The sequence below is a fragment of the Nansenia antarctica genome (assembly GCF_963989245.1).
Source record: "Nansenia antarctica genome assembly, chromosome: 14".
NCBI classification, from domain to species: Eukaryota; Metazoa; Chordata; class Actinopteri; order Argentiniformes; family Microstomatidae; genus Nansenia; species Nansenia antarctica.
The window spans coordinates 15,588,760-15,609,306 of NC_137684.1; the positions used below are offsets into that span (position 1 = coordinate 15,588,760).

The following is a 20,547-nucleotide window of genomic DNA, read 5'->3' on the forward strand; positions in this document are numbered from 1 at the left end:
CAGCCTAATAAAACAGTATCAATTAAGTTATTTAGTGCCAAGCAAGGCTGGGGGTGGCTCTGGGCAGGACAAACGTATGTCTTGCCCACCCCGCATTGAAGGCTTGCACCCAAATAACCTGCAGCTGTCATGCTGTCTCAAAAGTCTCAGTTGCACAGAGTATTGCAAGTGTGAAGGCGGTGAGGTCCACTGCTGCGACCCATTCACAATACATGAAGACAAAGAAGAGGAGGAGGCTGAAGGGAGTGAGGAGAGATGATGATGAAGCCATTTCCTGATTTTGACCTAATTTACACATAATTTATGCAAATTATGCTAATGAGGAAAGGTTGCATGACTGCGCCATGGTAGTAGATGACTTTCTGGACATCACAAACATGGACTTCGACGATCACCTTTTTAAGTTAACTAGAAGCAAAATGATTGCCATTTCCAGTTCAGTGTTAAATTTGCATAATATGCTAATTACTCAAATTGCCCAACATGCAACTTTCAGCAACCAAGTTGAATTTCATCCACTAGGCCTATAGATGACATTTCAATCATAAAAGTTCATATGAATCACCATTTCTGGGTTCAAGAAATTTCCAGTGGACTAACATGGATTAGAAGAAGATATAGTATACTTGATCCCTGAGAGGAAATTATAATTTTTGCACACACACACACACTCCCAGGGAGAACAGAGCTCTGGGCACAGGGTCAGCCCCTGTGAGTCACCCCTGGTGCCGTTGGTTAAGTGCCTTGCTCAAGTGCACAACGGCAGTGGTAGGATACCTTCGATGTGGTGCCAGCAACCCTCCAGGCACCAGCTCACATGCGGTATGTGTGGCTTCATCCAGGGAGGGGCTGTGAGTCATGTGGGTGAAGAACTTCAATGTCGAACAACAACAAGGCGCAGCAGTGTAGCAGTAGAAAACTTTATTATCTCTCATTGGGAGTGTTGGTTTTTAATCATAAAACACCAAAGACTGACTCACACAGGGCCTAATACACTACAGCAGGCTGGCTTACCATGTAAACAGTTTATTTACCTTAGCTTAACGGAAGAGGCAACTTCACCCGCAATAGGGGTGTATTTTGACAATAGGAGACAATTTGGAGTTTTATATGTCTACAAAGTCAGCAGGCACAGGCTTGAAGAGTGAGCGAACTATAGACAGGTTTAGACCGGTTTTTACAGGTCAAGTATGAAATAAGGAAATACTTCAGTAGAAGAGATTAGTCAGTAAAAGCTCAAATAAAATAAATGTAAATATCACTAAATGAGACACTAACGCTCACAACAGACACTGCAATGTGATTTTGACCTATCAAAAACATTCTCAAAACATTCTCAAAACGTACCTGTGAAAACAAAAACAGACAAAAGGCACCACATTTTTTGTTAGCAAAACCAACATGACACGGTTATAACACAGTTCTGAAACACTACCAGAATATTGCACTTAATTACAGAATTTGTACATTTACATATAATAACATTATATTTCTTATGTAAACAATTCTACCCTGAGGCAAGACAGATCTGTGGTGTATTAGCGTAGAGAGTGCTGTACCAGACAGATATAAAGGACAAGTGTAAAAACTAAATATAGTCAGTTTCAGGAAGTGATATTTGATTTGAGACAGCTAAACATCCAGTTCAAGAAACAGAGAGGTTGACTAAGAAAGGGGAGTAAATGCTATGTCAGCATCTATAGTCAACAGAGAAATAACAGAGAAAGTGCTACTCTGGCCTATTGGGCATGTATTGAGTTGGGAGTGTGTGTGTGTGTGTGTGTGTGTGTGCGTGCACCGGCGCATGTGTGCAAGAATGTGTGTGTGTTGTGTCTGCACCGGCGCATGTGTGCAAGAGTGTGTGTGTGTGGAGGGGTTTGGGACACAACCAAACGATGAGGTGACAGACCCAGAGAAGGGGGTTGACAGGTCAAATAGAGAGACCACAGGCTGTTCTAGGACCCCCAGGCTGTGCCATGCTGTGGCGTGTCTGTTGCCATGGGCAGACCGAAGCTGGCGCTGATCAGATCAAACAGGCTGCTGCCGCTGCTGTTGTTGGAGATCTGCAGGCTGATGTTGTCGTTGTGGAGGGACGACGCACCCTCCATCTGGGCCATCTCGTGGAAGTAACGACAGATCACAGGAACCACCTGGGAGAGAGGGGTATGAGAGGGAGAGAAGAGGGTTGAGGAGGGGGAGAATATGAGACGGAGAGAGGAGCAAGGGAGAGGTGAGGCCATAAATAAGAAAAAAAAAGAAAAACCTTTGAATCACACATTACACACATTATGCTGCATATCTGCTGGTGGCCAATGTGTTACCGTTGGTAACCTGTCTGACATCATAGGGTGTGTTTGTAAATCTGCTCTGGAAATCTGCTCTGGTTTCAACGTCATAGAGCGCTCAACTAACTGTAAACATGGTGGACACCAACATTACCATAATTTCGCTGAAGGCCAACAATTTTATGTTATATTGTTAACATTAACCTTGACTTCAGCTAGCTTTCTGTGGCTAACTTCAGTGATGTCGACAGTAGATAGCCTATTCGTTAACTAACGTTGCCATTTTCATCTTTTAAAATTCTTTCAAATGAACGTTAATTTATCCCATGTATGAACATGATTATTACTTGTTTTGTTACACGTAGATGCGTGTTGAATAATACTATTCATGTACTAAGTACCAATCAAGCCGCAACCATAACATTTTGCACGACTTGCTCTGACATTTTTATATTGGAGTGTTCAGACGCTCGGACTCGGTCTTTTCAGTCAGAGCGCCCAGTGTGCAGTCTGAATTTACGAATGACCAGAGAGCACCCCCCCGGGTGCGCTCCGGCGCTCTCAGAGCGTATTTACAAACGCACCCATAGTTCAACACTCAAGTGAGATACATATAGCTAGTAGGTGAGAGTGTTACCTTGACAACAATGAGTTTCTTCTCCAGGGATTTCCCGTCTGGGAACTTCTCTCCAAAGCACATGTTGATGGTGTATTCAGGAGACCCTCCCCTGTTCTCCTGGAACGCTATCAGATCTGACCAGGAGAAAATGGGGTCAGAACACTGACTTTATCCATGTAAAGTGTGTGGGTGTGCTCATGCATGCATTTGTGCATGTGTGTGTGATCTGCATATCTCTGTGTGTGCTGTGTGTATGCACTACGCATGTGTATTAGACCAGTGTGTATTAGATCAGTGTGTATTAGCCCAGTGTGTATTAGACAGAGTGTGTATTAGATCAGTGTGTATTAGACCAGTGTGTCCTCACCAGCGAGGTACTTCTGGAAGCTGAGCAGCTGCACCATGCTTTGGTGAGGCAGCTTCTCAGGCTTGGGGTGGGCCACGCTGGGGTCGCTGGTGCTGGCGAACACGTGACACTTGTCCTCCCGGTAACCATAGATACCGTCGTTCTGCACCTCCAGGAGGAGGCCTCTCTGGATGCTGCGGAGGATGCGGTTGGTGTACTCCACCTGAGGTCAGAGTAATGAGCTGCCATTTTATTATATTGTTTATTTAGTCTTTAAAATGTTTAAAACTTAAAAAAAGAAAGAAAAAAGAAAGATATTGTATGCATTATTATATACATTATATATTTACTTTAAAATATATATATATATATATTTTAAATTATTATATGCTTTTCATTTATTTGTACAATCTCAAAGAGCATACAGTTGAGTGCTTTGAAATCAGAAACACAAACAAGACTGTAAACACAAGAAAGAGGACTAGCGGAAGTTGGTGTTATTGTTGTTATGAGAGAGAGATTAGTCTAGCCATAGAGGAACACCAATGTGTCATAGGGCTGGGTATTGTGTCATAGGGCTGGGTATTGTGTCATAGGGCTGGGTATTGGCAAGGACCTCAGAAACAATATGAGTCATCGTATATTCGTCACAAATCGAGAACCGGTTCCAGTTGAGAACTGGTAACAAATTGTTCGATCCATCGGAATCGTACGCCTCCAAGGTTATCAATTAATATCGATGCCGCCTTGTTTTTCTGACAGTTGCATTGCACATTGCAAAGATTCATGTGTCATGACATCAAACTCTGCGTCTGACATCAAACTCTGCGGTGTAGTATGGGACTGTAAAGTTGTATTTAGTCTCAACAAGGAGTATTAACAGTGTTAACAAGGAGTATTAACAGTATTAACAAGGAGTATTAACAGTATGTATTCAAGCCCTCAGGCTATGCTACAACGCTACTTTCAATGGTTTATGACAGGAAGTACCGAAAGTATTAACGTTACCTGCTTATGGTCCACTAGCTGGTCCGTGTTGGGGAAGCAGATGGGGTGGGCGTTGGGTTCTGGGGTCGGGCAGCAGTGGAGCTGGACGCGGGGAGAGGACACTGGTGTCTTCAGCACCTCCCTCTGCCTGTAACTGATAGTGATCTCCAGGTCGTTGATGGACGGCTGCATGGGCGGCTGCATGGGCGGCTGCATGGGCGGGGCTCCTGTCGGGGCAGAGGGGAAAGTCAGCAACTCTGCAGGACAGTCAGGGATCAGGACAGTCAGGGATCAGGGGAGGCTGGTGGAGGTAGAATTCATTGGTGGAGGATGGCTCATTGTAATGCATGGCCAGAATAAGGAATGGTATATTTGATGTTTGTAATCCATTCCATGCATCACAATGAGTCTGTCCTCTGATTTCTACCTCCACCAACCTCCCCTGTAGTGGAACTAAAATAAATGCTTGTTTATTGTTAAAACCAATGCCTGTAGTCGTCATCAGGGTATTGCATGGGTGAGGGTAAATCAGAGGGTATTAGTAATAATACTACAAATTATTCATATAATTAATATGAAGTAATCATAATTCACGTCATGTTACAAATCTAACTGTAGGGTGCAGCTGTATGAAATTCACTGTGTTGGGTTTCTGCCCAGACCAGATTAGCTCCAGACCAGATTAGCTCCAGACCAGAGGCACAGTGCCCCTAGATCCCCCCCTGTATGTGTGCAGTATGTATGTGTATATGTGTGTGTGCAGTATGTATGTGTGTGCGCTGTATGTATGTGTATGTGTGTGTGGCGTATGTGTGTGTGCAGTATGTATGTATATGTTCTGTATGTGTCTGCACTCACTTGCCATCGCTGTATGTGTGTGTGTGCAGCCTGTACGTTTCAGATTGGGTGCCATAACAGCGGAAATGATAACTTGTAGAAAGGTATTTTAGCGTACCGTGGTAGTAGGGCTGCTCTACCTGGCTGGGGGTCTGGGAGACTGGCGGGGGCTCTGGGAGTACAGCGTGGAGGTAGGGGTACAAACCTGGTACCACATCCACAGGGTAGCTACCTGGTACCACATCCACAGGGTAGCTACCTGGTACCACATCCATAGGGTAGCTACCTGGTACCACAGCATCTGACTGGGAGTAGCTGTCTGGCCACTCTGTGGTAGAGGACAAAGAAGAACAAAAGTTTTAAATGTGGAATTTGCACGGAATGGGTGGAATGGGCTTTCATTTTGTTTGATCTCACTTTTATCTTCTGAATCCTGTATCTCAGTTTTTTTTGTTTTTACCATTGTGGTATGTGAAATGCCCTTACTCAAATAGTGTATTCTGTATCATGAACAGTCCCACCCAACAGTCCAAGGTTATTGTGAGACCAGGGGAGGCTGGTGGAGGTAGATATCAGAGGACAGGCACGGAAAGTAATGAGGAACGGTATCAAACACGTGTTTGAGCAATGAACCCGTCCACCGAACTCTCCCTCCACCAGTGTTCTAGTCAAGTGTACCTGAATGGCCACTTGTAAACACTGTACTGTACCTCCATGTTGGCTGTTGAGATCTAGGGTGATCATGTCTTTGAGCAGGTCATCATTCTGTTAGGAGAAAAACAAACATTTGCAAACATGCTATTGCTATTCAAGAAATAATATGATAATATGTCTGCAAACTAAGACTATAACAAAATAGCTGAAACAAGACAACACTGGGATTGAATAGACTCGACAGGCTAGACTAGACTAGATTAGACTGGAGACTAGATTAGAGACTAGAACAGAACAGACTATAATAGCACAGATGTATTAAAATCAACATGGATGGTGTGTTCAGCTTAGTGGAGGCTGATGGAGGTAGAAATCGGAGGACGGGCTCATTGTAATTCATGGAATGGAAAGCATGAATCGTGTTTTGATACCGTTCCTCATTCCGTCCCGTGTATTACAATGAGCCCGTCCTCCGATTTCTACCTCCACCAGCCTCCCCTGACGTCAGTGAGCAGCTGTAGTACCTCCATGTTAGCAGGGAGGCAGAGGGTAGGGCTGAGAGAGCTGTCGAGGATGAAAGGATCAACAATCTGTTCGTAATCATCTACAGGAAGACAAACAGGGACAACCAATGGTTAACCATCAGAGAAGGCAGTACTGTATGTATTTGATATATATATATATATATATATTCAGTTAGGTCCGTAAATATTTGGACAGTGACACAATTTCAAAGATGTAATTGAAGTGGTCAGCTTTAATTCAAGGGGTTGAACAAAAATATTGTATGAAATGTTTAGGAATTGCAACCATTATTATACACAGTCCCCTATTTTCAGGAGCTCAAAAGTAATTGGACAAATTAACATAATCATAAATAAAATTTTCATTTGTTCATACTTTGTTGAGAATCCTTTGCATCCTTTTAACATGTTCCCGGTTTCACCAGCTGTATATACATATATATCATCATATCTTTACAGGTATAAAGGTGTAATATACATAGTGAATTGTCTTCTTACACTCTTTGTGGATGATCTTGTAGATTTTGTGAGGATCTTCTGAGTTCTTAGAGTTATCCAGCTCCATCTGGAAGTGTTTCTTGAGGTTGTTCAGAGCGCAGCGGAAGTTAGTCTTCCACTTAGCTTTGTCGTCAGGGTTCTCGTTGATCTTCCCGCTGGCCTCCGCCCAAGCCTGTGAGGATCCAAAACAACAAGACAACAATAAACAAACCAACAAAAGACAAGGCAATTCAATGTGCTTTACATACATTCTTTAAAAAATACAGCAAGAGGAGCATTTCAACAGTCAATTCCATTGGATTAAACCGTTTTGTCATTGCACAGAATAAAACAAAATGTATGTTTTGCTCTAGGCACAGGGTCAGCCATAGTCAGAGCACATGCAGCTCCCTCCAGGAGAGGCAGGGATCTAACCAGCTACCTCCCGATTGCTAGCCGCCTCTCTAACCTCTAGGCTACCTGCGGCCTTGCCTCCAATATTAAAGGTGCCAGTGTGCCAAGAGCAGTGGAGGCCGGTGGATGTCGCAATCGTAGGACGGGCTCATTGTAATACATGGTATAGAATCAGGAACTACCATTCCCACGATTTCTACCTCCACCAGCCTCTACTGGTCAAGAGAGACATAACCACTCATGTCAATGATGGAAAGAAGAAAACAAACATAACTGGTGTATAAATGGCAGATGAATATAGAGCAATAGACAAGGATCACAGTGGAATGAGTCATGAGTCTTGCTGCGGGTTTAGCAACCAAACCACAGCAATCCACTTCCTTCCAGCTTGCAGACAGGGGTGAGAGCAAGACAAGACAGCAGTATGCCCTCTCTAGGTACACTACAGCTGTCTTGGAGTTTGATTGATTGATTGAAAACTTTATTAGAAGATTTGCAGAAGTAGGTACATGAAAGTACATATTACATACAAGGTCAACTAACAGGATAAAAACCCAAGAAAGCCACTGGCTTATTTCAATTGGTCTCTCTTGAAAATAAGATGTAATCTCCGTGAGGGTAAACCTGGATAAATACAGGTTAAGAAATAACCTACATTCAAAACATCAGTAGGACATCAGTTCGCTGCCTTACCCTGAATATTTTATTGTCCTCGTCGCAGCAGTCTTTCCTGGAGTTGTGCTTCCAGGGGACTCTGAACTTGTCTTTATTGTCCACATAGCACAAGCCTCTGTACTGCCCCGTCTCCACCTGCTCTATCAGCCAGCCGGCGAACTGTGGCTTGGGACTGCTGGGACACAAATCGTGACGTTAGAATTATAAGGTTCTATCTCCATTTTTGTCCAAATTGAGTTTTTTACATAATCTGATCCATTAGGTGTTTATTAATGCCTGTGTGGTGTTATTTTTAAAATGTTGACATGTTTTAGTTAGTAATTCATAAAATACAAAGGTTCCATCTCACAAAACATAATGGAATGTAAAAACTTATATAACTTATAAATGTCTCTGAACTACCCTAAACGGAGATAGAACCTTATCATTCTAAGCTCACGAAATGCCGCAACATTGACAGATCACGTTACTACACGGAGTTGCAATAGAGAAATTGCGAGAGAGGGAAGGACGGAGAGAGAGAGAGAGAGAGAGAGAGAGAGAGAGAGAGAGAGAGAGAGAGAGAGAGAGAGAGAGAGAGAGAGATAGCTATGGTGTACAATGGTGTACAGTCGCAACGCTCAATAAACCGATTTCTTTTTTTTGTCATACAGCAAATGGCTTGAAAGGATCAGAATCTTAACACAACAATCTTCCATCTATAAACTGCTTATTTGTTTACATTACATTACATCTCGCTTCAACACAACATATGAATATATAGGCATGCATGTATATACAAATATGCATGCATATTAATATATATGTATATATAAACTATTACCTTTGCATCTTTAGAGTAGGGCCACGTTGCTTCAGTTGAACAACAATGTTCAACTATTGGTTTTCAAAGACACAACAGCACATTTGACTCTTTTATAGTCTGGAGTAGTGACGTCACGTGTTGGTTACTCCCCCTTTAGGAGGAGCTTCTTCAAATATGGGCATTTCCGTTGTCTTTTTAATATTAAAAAACCATCGTGGATCACAGTGATTGGTTTAATACCAGCCAGCCAACACCAACCTACACCGAAAACACCGAGCTGAAAGTGAAAGTTATGCAGTGAAACACAAACGTTATTGCCATACTACTGAACATTACATCATCGGCAAAATGATGATAAAAAAGGACTATAAACAGTCATTATTTAACCTCACAGATATCAGCATCGCGCTCAAACATTATGCAATTATCGTATTATTTATAATAATATAATAATAATAACCTTTACTTGTATAGCACTTTTCCTGCAAACGTTGCAGCTCAAAGTGCTTTAACAAATTAACTAAATAATATAAGAATTACTATATGATTTAAACAAGTAAATATTAATATATATACAAATATATAGATTCATCAACTAACATTAACATTTAGTAATTTTCAGCCCATTCCATGTCCAATTAATGACACCTCTATTTCATTATCATGTTGTTGTCTTCAATATGGTCTCAGCAGCAGTGATGATGTAATTAGTTGGTGGACTTTGTATGAATGACGTTTACTTACTTTGGAATGCCCGAAAAGTTAGAAGGAAGTTCAATTACTTAATTATAACAGCCCTAGACATTACATTACATGCCATGGGACCACTGGCGGACCCAGGGGGGGCGCATGGGACTTTCCCTCTCTGTGACGCAGGTGACTAGTCTGCTACCTATTCCATGCATTACAGTGAGGCCGTCCTCCGATTCTACCTCCACCAGCCTCCCCTGCTGTATTCCCGTACAGGCTGATACCTGTTGGACATCTTTGTTGCTCTGTTAGCCTCCCAACCACAGGGTAAAACACACCGGGCACTGCCCTCTGAGTAATATCAGAATTTAGAATCTCATTCTCAACCCTCAGAGTGTTTTCATTGCATTTCAGCTGCACATGCACATGTACCTAGGTCTAAGGTACAGAATCTATGGGGGAATTCAGTTATGAAAATACCCTGATTATGCTAGCGGAGTTATAGATTTGTGAAATATTATTTAACAGTTGGAGTTACGTACGTCTACTTTCAAAAGGAAATGTGTAGAGTACATTAGTACATTAGTTCCAATAATGCACCCCTATACCACACAGACACAGACACAGACACACACACACACACACACACACACACACACACACACACACACACACACACACACACACCTAAACCGAATCTTTACTTGCCACAATTGGATTCATTCTACAAGTTACTGTGATAATTCAGCAGTAGATTCGGTCTCAGTCAGATGAGAGTTCCTGCTAAGTGTAACCCCAAGCAGCTGCAGTGACATGCCTTTGGTTGCGCTGACCAGCCACTGTGGCTCACCTTATAAAACCTCCCTGGAAACACTGATTTAGGTGTTGTTCCTGTTCATTCACACCAGCATCTGGCATCTGTGATGGGAGGGGGGGGGGGGGGGGGTACAGGTGTATGAATACATAATGTCATTCATGTATTTGTGTGTGACAAACACTAAATACGCCAGACACGGGGTGAGAGAGTGGGGGATGCCCTTGCCTTTGACGAGAGAAGCTTTCACTACTAGAGCGTCTGTCACCTGGGCCTCGAAAGAAATGACAGTTCCTGTTTCGAAGCCTTTGGATTTCATCATAAGCACACTAGCATGCACCAGAGGCAGCGGGTGGAGCGTGGGGGAATACCAGATGCAGATTGTAATTACTCTGACATTACCATTCCTTAATCCATTCCATGTATTCCAATGAGCACGTCCTCCGATTTTGACTTCTGACAGCCTCCCCTGGTCATGTTCTTCTACATGCACTACCACCAGTGGCGGGCCGTAAGGGCCAGCAAAGCCTTTTCTGCTTGAGCCTCGTGTTAAATCACTTTATTCCACTGGATAAAGGTTATGGTCACTGTTAATATGTGACTGGGACTGGTGAAAAAGTTGTAGGTCAAGGCCATTTAAAAAAAATAATCAGATGATGAAAATCCAGATTGTATTTCAAATGATGTGTCATACATTGAAATCTGAATATAGTTGAAGAATATGCTTATTTGAATGTTGGTACACCTCAAAGCAAATACTAGAGAAACCAGCAGCCTATGGCAGACAAAACAGTGACGAGACAGTAAATCCAATTCACACATTTGAAGTATTTAGTGATCCTAAAACTGTTGTTTGTTATATCGAGTGGGCTCTTAAAAAAAACGGAAAAAACATTGAAAGAATTGCCCGACAGGTGGACCTTTTCGCCAGACCGTGTCACCTATGGGGTGGTTTACGTCAAATGACAATAGCCTATAGCCCTAGTGTCATGGTGAGGTTATTCGAAGTGCGGTTGAATTGCGAGAGGGTATCACTGAAGGCCTAGGTGTAGAATACACGGCACGCCACTGACCACCACCACCACCACCACCACCACCACCACCTCAGTCTGTATTCACTGCCTCAGAGAGACGGAGACGGGCGTCACACTGGCCTACCTGAGGTGAAGGCCCTCAGGCCCCTACTTCTGCTCTCAGGAATAGAGAAGCGATACTCTCTCTGGGGGACACACTTCCCTGTTCCTGCTCCACGGAAGGACCTCTGTTGTCTCTGGGGCCCTCGTATCACGGGGAGGCTGGTGGAGGTAGAAATCGTAGGACGGCGGGCTCGTTGTGATGCATGGGAATGGGAATGAGGACCAGTGTCAAACACAGGTGTTTGGTGCCGTTCCTCATTGCTTTCCATGCGCATTCCGTTCCATGGGTTACAATGAGCCCCGTCCTCCGATGTCTACCTCCGCCAGTCTCCCCTGCCTCCTATGTTGTGTCTCTCTTCCAGCCTCCCTTCTGCTGAGGAGGGTTTTCGGATAGCTCCATTCATCCAGTTTTCACATCCCCATTCATACATATCGGAGCCAAAAGGGAAATGGATGGCCCCGTTCAGCCGCGCTGGTGATGTCGAGGTCAGAGGTCAACACTTGAGTTTACATGCCTCAGACAGGACTACCTCCTCAGGCAGGGCTACCTCCTCACCAGAGAGAGTGTTTCCTAACCACCCCTGCTACACTGGTGCACATTGTGACAGCAGCTGGTGAAACCGGGAACAAGCCGGCAGCCGATCAAATGTTCCGACTTTTATTCAGAAAAATGTAAATACATTTCGACGTTGTTGAAAATCAATGACACACAATCAATGTGTTAGTCAGCTAACACAGGTTGTGAGCCTGCTAACCATGTTAAGTAATGTTATAGAGGGGATTATTCATCAAATCCATTGCTTTGCTATATTTTTGTCTTGACTAGCGAGTGTATCATTGATTTTCAACAATGTTGATTTTACAGAATAAAAGTCTGAACATTTTGATTGGTTGGCGACTTGTTCCCAGTTTCACCAGCTGCTGGCACAATTAGGAACTTTGTGTGAGGGGAGGATTTAGGTTTACTCAAATGTTTGGCATGTCAGTGTTTGATGTAGCTCATTCAGGATATAGACTAGAGCCTTTTGATACTTACGAAATCAAAATATTGATTTAAAGTCTTGACGTTTCCTTTTGATACCTCATGAAAAATGCATTGATGAGATTATGACCAGGCTTTCAGTTCAAACAGTTCCAGTACATTTAAATTATTCAGCACCTTGTAGCTCTGAGATGAGGTCATTGTTGAGCAGATCATTCAGAGAGTAGAGCCTGTATCAAACTTCCCCCCTTGAGGTTCCCCCTCCCTCCCTCCCTCCCTCCCTCCCTCCCTCCCTCCCTCCCTCCCTGCTTCCCTTAAGGTTTGTGTCTTTCAGGGAGTTTTGATGGGGAAATCCCACGTCATTCCTCACTATATATCACTATGAGTGTCTGTCTGCCTGCCTGCCTGTCTGTGTGTCTGTCTGCCTGCCTGCCTGCTTGTGTGTCTGCCTGCCTGCCTGCCTGCCTGTCCGTCTGTCTGTCTGTCTGTCTGTCTGTCTGTCTGTCTGCCTGGCTGCCTGTCTCTCTGCCTGTCTCTCTGCCTGTCTGCCTGGCTGCCTGTCTCTCTGCCTGTCTCTCTGCCTGTCTCTCTGCCTGTCTGCCTGTCTGCCTACCTGTATCCCCCATGCCTGCATCTAAATTCCTTATCCTACACGTGCAAATGACTTACTTAGGCTTACTGTCCCCCGAGTACATTCTACCCTGGGAAAGACTGCCTTTTGCTTTAGTGCTCCTACCTCTTGGAATGATCTGCAACGCATTTTAAAGATTGATGTACATCCAAACTTTGCACAGTTCAAGGTTTTGATCTATAATCACTGCACTTCAGTTTGTAATTGTTTTAGTTGATCTTTTATTCTTATTCTTTGTTTTTATTCTCTTATCGTTGCACTGGTTTATTGATCTATTGATACTGCAGCGCGTAGTATTGTTGTACACTAGGGTGATGTCATCACCATTTCATCTTTGAGAGAGTGATGAAATCTATTATGAGGACCATAAACAATGAAACTGGTAGGATCACTGTTCTCTCTTTCTCTTTCATATGCTGTATGTAAATATTTCGTTTGGCCTGCATGGATCATAACACGTGTATGACATGTAATGAGTTTATGTTCGTGGGGTTATTACTATACATATATGGTAAATGGACTGAAGCGCTTTTACAATGGCCTCTTATTCACCCATTCACACACCAATGGTGGCAAGCTACCATGCAAGGCGCCGGCAATTTGCGGTTCAGTGTCTTGTCCAAGGACACCTTGACATATGGCCAGCCGGGGTTCGAACCGCCGATCTGCCAACCTTGTGATCATTAGACGCCGGCTCTACCTCCTGTTAACATAGTTAACTTTATGTCTGTGTGATCAACCAGGCAACAACACAATCATAAAGGTTAAGAAAGGTTACACCGCCACAGGCTTTTTGTGGGCAACAGCTCCCTCTTATGGGGAAGATGTATATACGGACGTTCAATACATAACACTCCTCATCACTTCTCTGTGTGCTGAGCTGGGGTGGGGTAGGGAGTGGGGTGGGGAGTGGGGTGGGGGACATGTGGGTTCGAAGGCCGCAGGAGAGAGCACATATCCTGGGTCAGCCTGCCTGAGAGCTGGGCCTCTGAGCCACAGAGCCATAGAGCTCCAGGACTAAATGTCCTTGATCCTTCATCAGGATTACAGACAATAGAAAAAAAAGACTAGAATAACAGAATGAGTAAAAAAGAGACTAACAAGCACTGTCATGGTACTGTAAAGGGCCTGACTACACACTGGGCTCTCTTTATGTGATGAAACATCACATCACAGCTGCGTTCTGACACCATTCATTTGTGATAATGTATTGCAAAATACAATGTCTTTCTTTCTTTCTTTCCTTCCCTCCTTCCTTCTTTCTTTCTTTCTTTCTTTCTTTCTTTCTTTCTTTCTTTCTTTCTTTCTTTCTGTCTTTCTTTCTTTCTTTCTTATACAGGAAAAGATTAAAAGTAACATTACATATGTTAAAATGTGTTACATTTAGACTGGCCTGACCAGTTTGCAATCACATAACAATACAACAAGTAAAAACGGGAACAATCACAGAAGCAAGATAACAGCAAAACATAACCAGCACACAACACTACAAAGGAGAGGAATTAAGTGTGAATAAGATGATGTATGTGAGTTGAATTGCCCTTGGATTGATGAAGGGAAGCATCAAAACCTTTCTGTCCCCAAAGCAGAAAGCTAGGATCTTTGGATGACCAAAGGAGGGCATCGTTGCCCCTCTTACTAGAGAGGTAGCAGGTTAGATGTACGGCCAGCAGGTGGCAGAGTAGATTCAATTCAATTCAATTCAATTCAAACAACTTTATTAGTCCAACTAGGGACAATTAATTTAGAGCAGCATGTTCACAGAAAAACATAAAAACATCTCACCACATACAAACCACAACAACAACAACAACAACAACAACAACAACAACAACCAGGAAGATCATTGGGTATCGTGGGTACCTTGAAATAATACAGTACAATTCAACAATCAGTGAATACACACTATAGCCTGCAGTGCGTCGCTAGCCTAAAAGTGCAAGGAAGGTTAGAATCTTCATTAGTTGATGATAAGCCTCAACATAGGGGAGGCTGGTGGAGGTAGAAATCAGAGGACAGGCTCATTATCATGCATGGAACGGAATGGTATCAAACACATGTCTACTCCATGCATCACAATGAGCCCGTCCTCCAATTTCTACCTCCACAAGCCTCCCCTGCTATACAGCATATCCCAACATTAATAAAATGATCAAATGGGTAAAGGAAATAGGCTTCTCAAAATGCACTCATACTGACATGCTTCTGTCAGACCTGCTCGGCTCTTGACAGTTGAAGTTGTTGTGACGGTTTGAAGCTTTCAACAGAGCCTAGTCAGGCCTTAGGACCCGCTGTGTGTCTCAGACACAAAGTGACGGATCCTGCTGGTCTTCTGGTAGGCCTGAAGGCCGTCATCTTCTGACAGGTGGCGTCATTCCTACGCCACACTCTGTCTAGTAGGACGTGGAACCACTCTGAGGATCAGGAAATTAGAAAGCATCCGTGATCAAATAGATCCTTTTTTGTGAGATGCGTTGCTTTCTATGGGAGTGCTACTTAAGTTACAAAACCATGAAAACTTGGTATATACATCGTTAGTTACTGTTGTTTGAAGTACAGTTTTAGAATAATGTATGTGCACTGTTAGGTTTGCACAGCTGTGGGTAAAGCATCTGTTTCGCTTCATGTGAAATGTGAATTGAAAACTAAATAACATCTGCACCTTCAGCCACCAAAGTCCTTTGCTAGTTTCAAGGACTTAAAAAGGACATGTAACTTAAGAAATTCACTGGAGAACAACATGAAAATAATTGACAGATGTATTATTTCAGACACGAGTAGTCTATATAAATAATATATATCGTCACCTTCTTAAAATAATGGCTTAAGTAATATTTTCAAGTTTTGAGAAAACAGAATAAACTGAACCAAATCTAAAATATTTGATATTTAGGCAAAACATAATTTTCCTCAAAAGTGACTTCAGCCATTATTTTAAGAACGTGACGATATTGTAACCAAGGTAACCGGATGGCCGCACATTTTAGTCCGGCCCACTTTTGATCACTTTGAACCGTACGAGACAGAACAGTTCAGAAGGGGGCTGGCTTGAGACAGTGGCAGTCGTAGCGGAGGTGGTTTGTGTGTGTGTGTGTGTGTGTGTGTGTGTGTGTGTGTGTGTGTGTGGGTGTGTGTGTGTGTGTGTGTGTGTGTGTGTGTGTGAGAGTGTGTGTATGACGCCTTCTGTGATGTAACAATGCCTTGTGAGACCAAACATCACAGTCTTGTGTTGAGGTAGCCCCCTGGACTTCGCCCTCAGGCCTTGAGGATCTCCTCTTGGCTTAACGGTGGACGATTGGGTCTTCCGTGTGAGAGGCCCAGACTCCAACCCCACCGTAATGTCACACAAACACATCTGACTTGTGTTGATGTCTTTTGCAGTGCTGGTTTGTATATTTATTTGTTTATATATTTTATTTGTAAAGGGACAATGCATATTAATGAACATACAAAATGTAAATACTCCTGATTTAGCCAGAACACCCATTTCCATCCGTAGTCCCTCGCCAAGTTATAAAAAGGCTTCCTAAAAAGATACACTAACATCATTTAATTTTAATTTAATAAATAATTTTGCCATTTAGCAGACGCTTTTATCCAAAGCGACTTACAATTACGAATTACAGGGACATTCCCCCTGGAGTAACTGAGGGCTAAGTGCCTTACCCAAGGGCACACTAGTAGTGGTGTGGCTTCAGGCGGGATTTGTACTCACAACCTTCCGATCACAAGTCCAACTCACTATCCACTAGACCACCACTACCCCTGCATCACACAGTAAAAGCATATACATAGCAAAAGTAATACTGTATATGAAATAATAGATCCTCTATTCTCAAATACAAGACAGGTCATTAAAAAAAATATATACCATACAATACCATACAATAACAACACAGTAGCAAGCAGTAGCGACAACACAGTAACACACAGAAACACTTCCATTCATTCTGGAGGAACATCCCCTTCCCCATGCTGTACTGTATGTGTAACGACAGAGTCACTAAGACAAAGACTCAAACGCATGCTTCACAGGCAAAAAAATCTTGTATCAAAAATATAGTCTTTACTTTCACAGTTCGTTTCACAGGTAGTCAATCAGATGAAAGGCAGATAATCCAGGAAGGAGTAGGCAGAGCAGGGTTCTGTACACAAGTTGTCAGTTCAGAAAATGAGCAAATAATATGAAGAGGATTATGAAAAAGGGGGGAAAAACACGCAGAGATCAAAGACTAGGAATACAAACAGTAGGAAACTGCTGGGATGTAAAGACACCCTTCTGCACACGTTCATCGAAAAGGATTGTAAGATGATTAGCCATGCATAGTATGTTAAATTTTAACATTGGTCCTGAAGAACTGAGTAAAGAGGATGCCTGCCTCCTAAAGATCTTGTTGGTGGCAAGTAAAAAGGCCATTACAAAAAACTGGCTCAAGAAAATCTGACCTCTTTGTCAATATTGTGAACCTACTGCATCACCTAGAACAAATGACTTACACTATAAGGCACCACAAAGAACTGGGGGAAAAACGCTGGGAAATGTATCTGATTCTTCATGACTATTCTTTGCACAATATATAACAACGTATGTTAGATTAGATAAACCCTGAATTGATTTAATTTGAACATCCCAAAACCTCACATTAGTTTTTTTCTTTCTTCTTTTTATACTACTGTATTATGTTATGTTTCTAAAGAAGCTCTATCTGTTTGTGAGTTTCTTATACCGTAAGTGAAAATATTCATAAATAAAACTTCGGGGCAGTCCCTATCATATTTTCCATTTTATTGGATAAATAGTGAAGACAGACAGGAAAGTAAGGAGAAGAGGGCATGTCAGCAGGGCATGGGCCAGTTTCGAACCCATGCCAACATGGGCATATGTGTGCACTGTAGACCGCGGTGCTAGACCAACTGGACCACCCCAGGCTACAATTCTCCCTTCTTCTAGCATTACGAATGCCAATGGCCCCTGGCCCGAGCAAAGATTCCTGCGATGACTGGTTGACAGATGATTCACACTATGTCTAAGTAAGTGAATCATGTCTTATAGGTGTATGGTCGGCAGATCAGAGGTTCGAAGCCTGGAAGCCGAAGGTGTCCTTGGGCAAGACACTGAACCCCCCAAAAATGTAAAATGTACCGTATGATGCCTCCTTACAATCCCCCTCTATGCTATATTTCTTATGAACTCCATAAAGTCAGAACTATAGAGTAGCCAGAGTCCCCTGTCTAGGAGAGGTGACCCTCAGTCGACCTCCCAAATAATAATGGAGTGAACAAATCCATAATGCTAGGTAGAGAAATCAATGTGTGGCAGAATGCAGTGTGGCTGTTTCCAAGAGCAGTGTGTGTGTGTGTGTGTGTGTGTGTGTGTGTGTGTGTGTGTCTGTCTAGAGGGGGTCAGCTTGGGTTGAGACCAGACCTTCCTCTGGAGACACATTGACTGATTCTGCAGCTGAGGTCATCAGTGGAAGGAGATATCAATGCACACACACGCACACACACACACACACACACACACACACACACACACACACGCGCTTGCGTACACACATACTCACACACACGCGCTTGCGTACATACACACAAATACAAGCTTGCATACACACACACACACAAAGACACGCTTGCGTACACACACACACACACAACACACACACACACACACACACAAACACACGCTTGCGTGCACACACACACACACACACACACACACACACACACACACACACACACTGTGGAACATTGTGATAATTGATCAACAGATTATTAATGCTATCAATTAATATGATACATTGGATACTGATCATAGAGTGAACTTGTGACTTGAGACACATGTTGACTTTTTCTGGCTACTGTTGTTGCAATAACACATTCCTGAGCATATGTAGAGGTGAAAGGTTACCTATGATTTGCATATGTAGAGGTGAGAGGTTACCTCTTCTGAGTATATGGAGAGGTGAAAGGTTACATCTGCTTTAAAGATTGAGAGGTCAAAATGTGGGAAGAAAGAGGTGATTTGGGAATAAAAAGGCTGCCTACAGAACTTCTGGCCTACAGAATTTTTTTACATTTCCCTGCCCTGTGCTGTGTCATGTGTAGAGTGTCTCTCTCTATGCATATGATTTTAGCGTATTGAAAAGTTGTATTTGATTAAGTCGCTTTGGACAAAGGCTAAATGCCCTAAGTGTAAATATAAATGCAACTCAAGTTTGGAGGGTTTTTCCCTCCACAACACACACACACACACACGCACACGCACACGCACACGCACACGCGCGCACGCACGCACACACACACACACACACACACACACACACACACACACACACACACACACACACACACACACACATTGTGGTGAGTGCAGTATGGTCCCAGCGGGATTTAGCATGGTGGTGAACTACAGGTTTTTGTTCAGCATGGAGGTGAACAGCAGGTTTTTGTTCAGCATAGAGGTGAACAGCAGGTGTGTAAAGGTTTCGGGCACAGAGGGAGGCCGACACAGAGAGAGAGTTTAGGCTTTGCCCGTTTATTGTCTTTGCGACCGTACCACAGCACCCCTACTTGGGTTTGCTGGCAATCAAAAGTCACGTAGCACCAAATAATAATAATAACAATAATCAGCCGTCAGAGACAGCGCCTTGGTTCCGTGTCTCTCACTCGCTCTCCCTTTCGGGAATCGCTTGGCCGTCTAGTAACGTGTCTCTCTTGGGCAGGTTCTCTCCACTGTGTTCACCGCCAGGGGGAACAAACACACACAGGTTAAAAAGACCATCTGGATAACGAGTCTGATTGCTGACACCTGTCCGCAATCAGCCCCGTCATCCACACCCCACCACAGTCTGGCTCCACCTGCAGGCCAGAACGTGCCATGCTCCCCACAAGGTGGAATTAGTATTCCCCTTGAGGCATACTCTTTGTGTAATTTCATATTAGTCCAGCGTGAATGCTTGTGCCTTTCTAAGGTCATGTTCTCACATGAAAGTCCGTATCGAGACCCAGAGCAAGTGGATGTGTTCGCAACACAAAATTATTTCTCTGATTTGTGTTCTCACAGCCCTTCATGTAAACGAAGTAACATACGCAATCGAAGCAACAGACGTGGTAGAATTGCCCGTTCGTCCCGCTCTTATCCAGATCAACACGCGTGCGCTGTTGTTTTCCTATGGACTGCCTCGAGCAGCGTTCTCACCAAAAGCGAAGTGAAGCAAAGTGATGGATGCGTCGTTTCTAACCGGAGCCAAACCACCCTTTTCAAGCGGAGCATCCGAGGGTTCTTTGCTGCGGGAGCGACTTCGAATGCGCGTTCTCACAGCTCCAAACGACACAGAGCAAAGCGAACTTTATCCTAAACTCTGTTTCAAGAGAACACCCCCCTTAGGAAGGCTCCTCCCATGATGTTCTCTTGGAGAAGGAAGCGAGGAGTGAGGAAAGGACGGTAGCAGCACATTTTCAACTACACGCATATTCCCAGTCTCATAAAGCTTCACTGAAATAAACATTTAAAAACGTTTCCTTAGGCCTTTAAATTCCCTAGGGAGCAGAGGCCATCGATGACCCCCCCCCCCCCCCCGCGCCCCCAATCCTCTCCATTCTTGCACTCTCCGATCCTGTTGTTGCCATGACAGCCCTTCCCCCTTCATCTCCTGTTCTGTGGTTCTTCTC

At 43.5% G+C, this 20,547-nt stretch overlaps 1 protein-coding gene across 1 annotated transcript; it reads right to left on the reverse strand.

The window, feature by feature from the left end:
• Positions 1-1,009: 1,009 nt before the first annotated feature.
• Positions 1,010-19,755, reverse strand: irf7 (interferon regulatory factor 7; the record flags this gene model as incomplete). Its single annotated transcript, XM_080544626.1, has 10 exons — positions 1,010-2,150; positions 2,923-3,038; positions 3,272-3,473; positions 4,259-4,494; positions 5,193-5,402; positions 5,785-5,839; positions 6,253-6,332; positions 6,751-6,922; positions 7,837-7,990; positions 19,685-19,755. 10 exons carry the CDS (start codon positions 19,753-19,755, stop codon positions 1,956-1,958), a joined length of 1,491 nt encoding a protein of 496 aa, XP_080400752.1. The 3' UTR covers positions 1,010-1,955.
• Between the last annotated feature and the right edge of the window lie 792 nt (positions 19,756-20,547).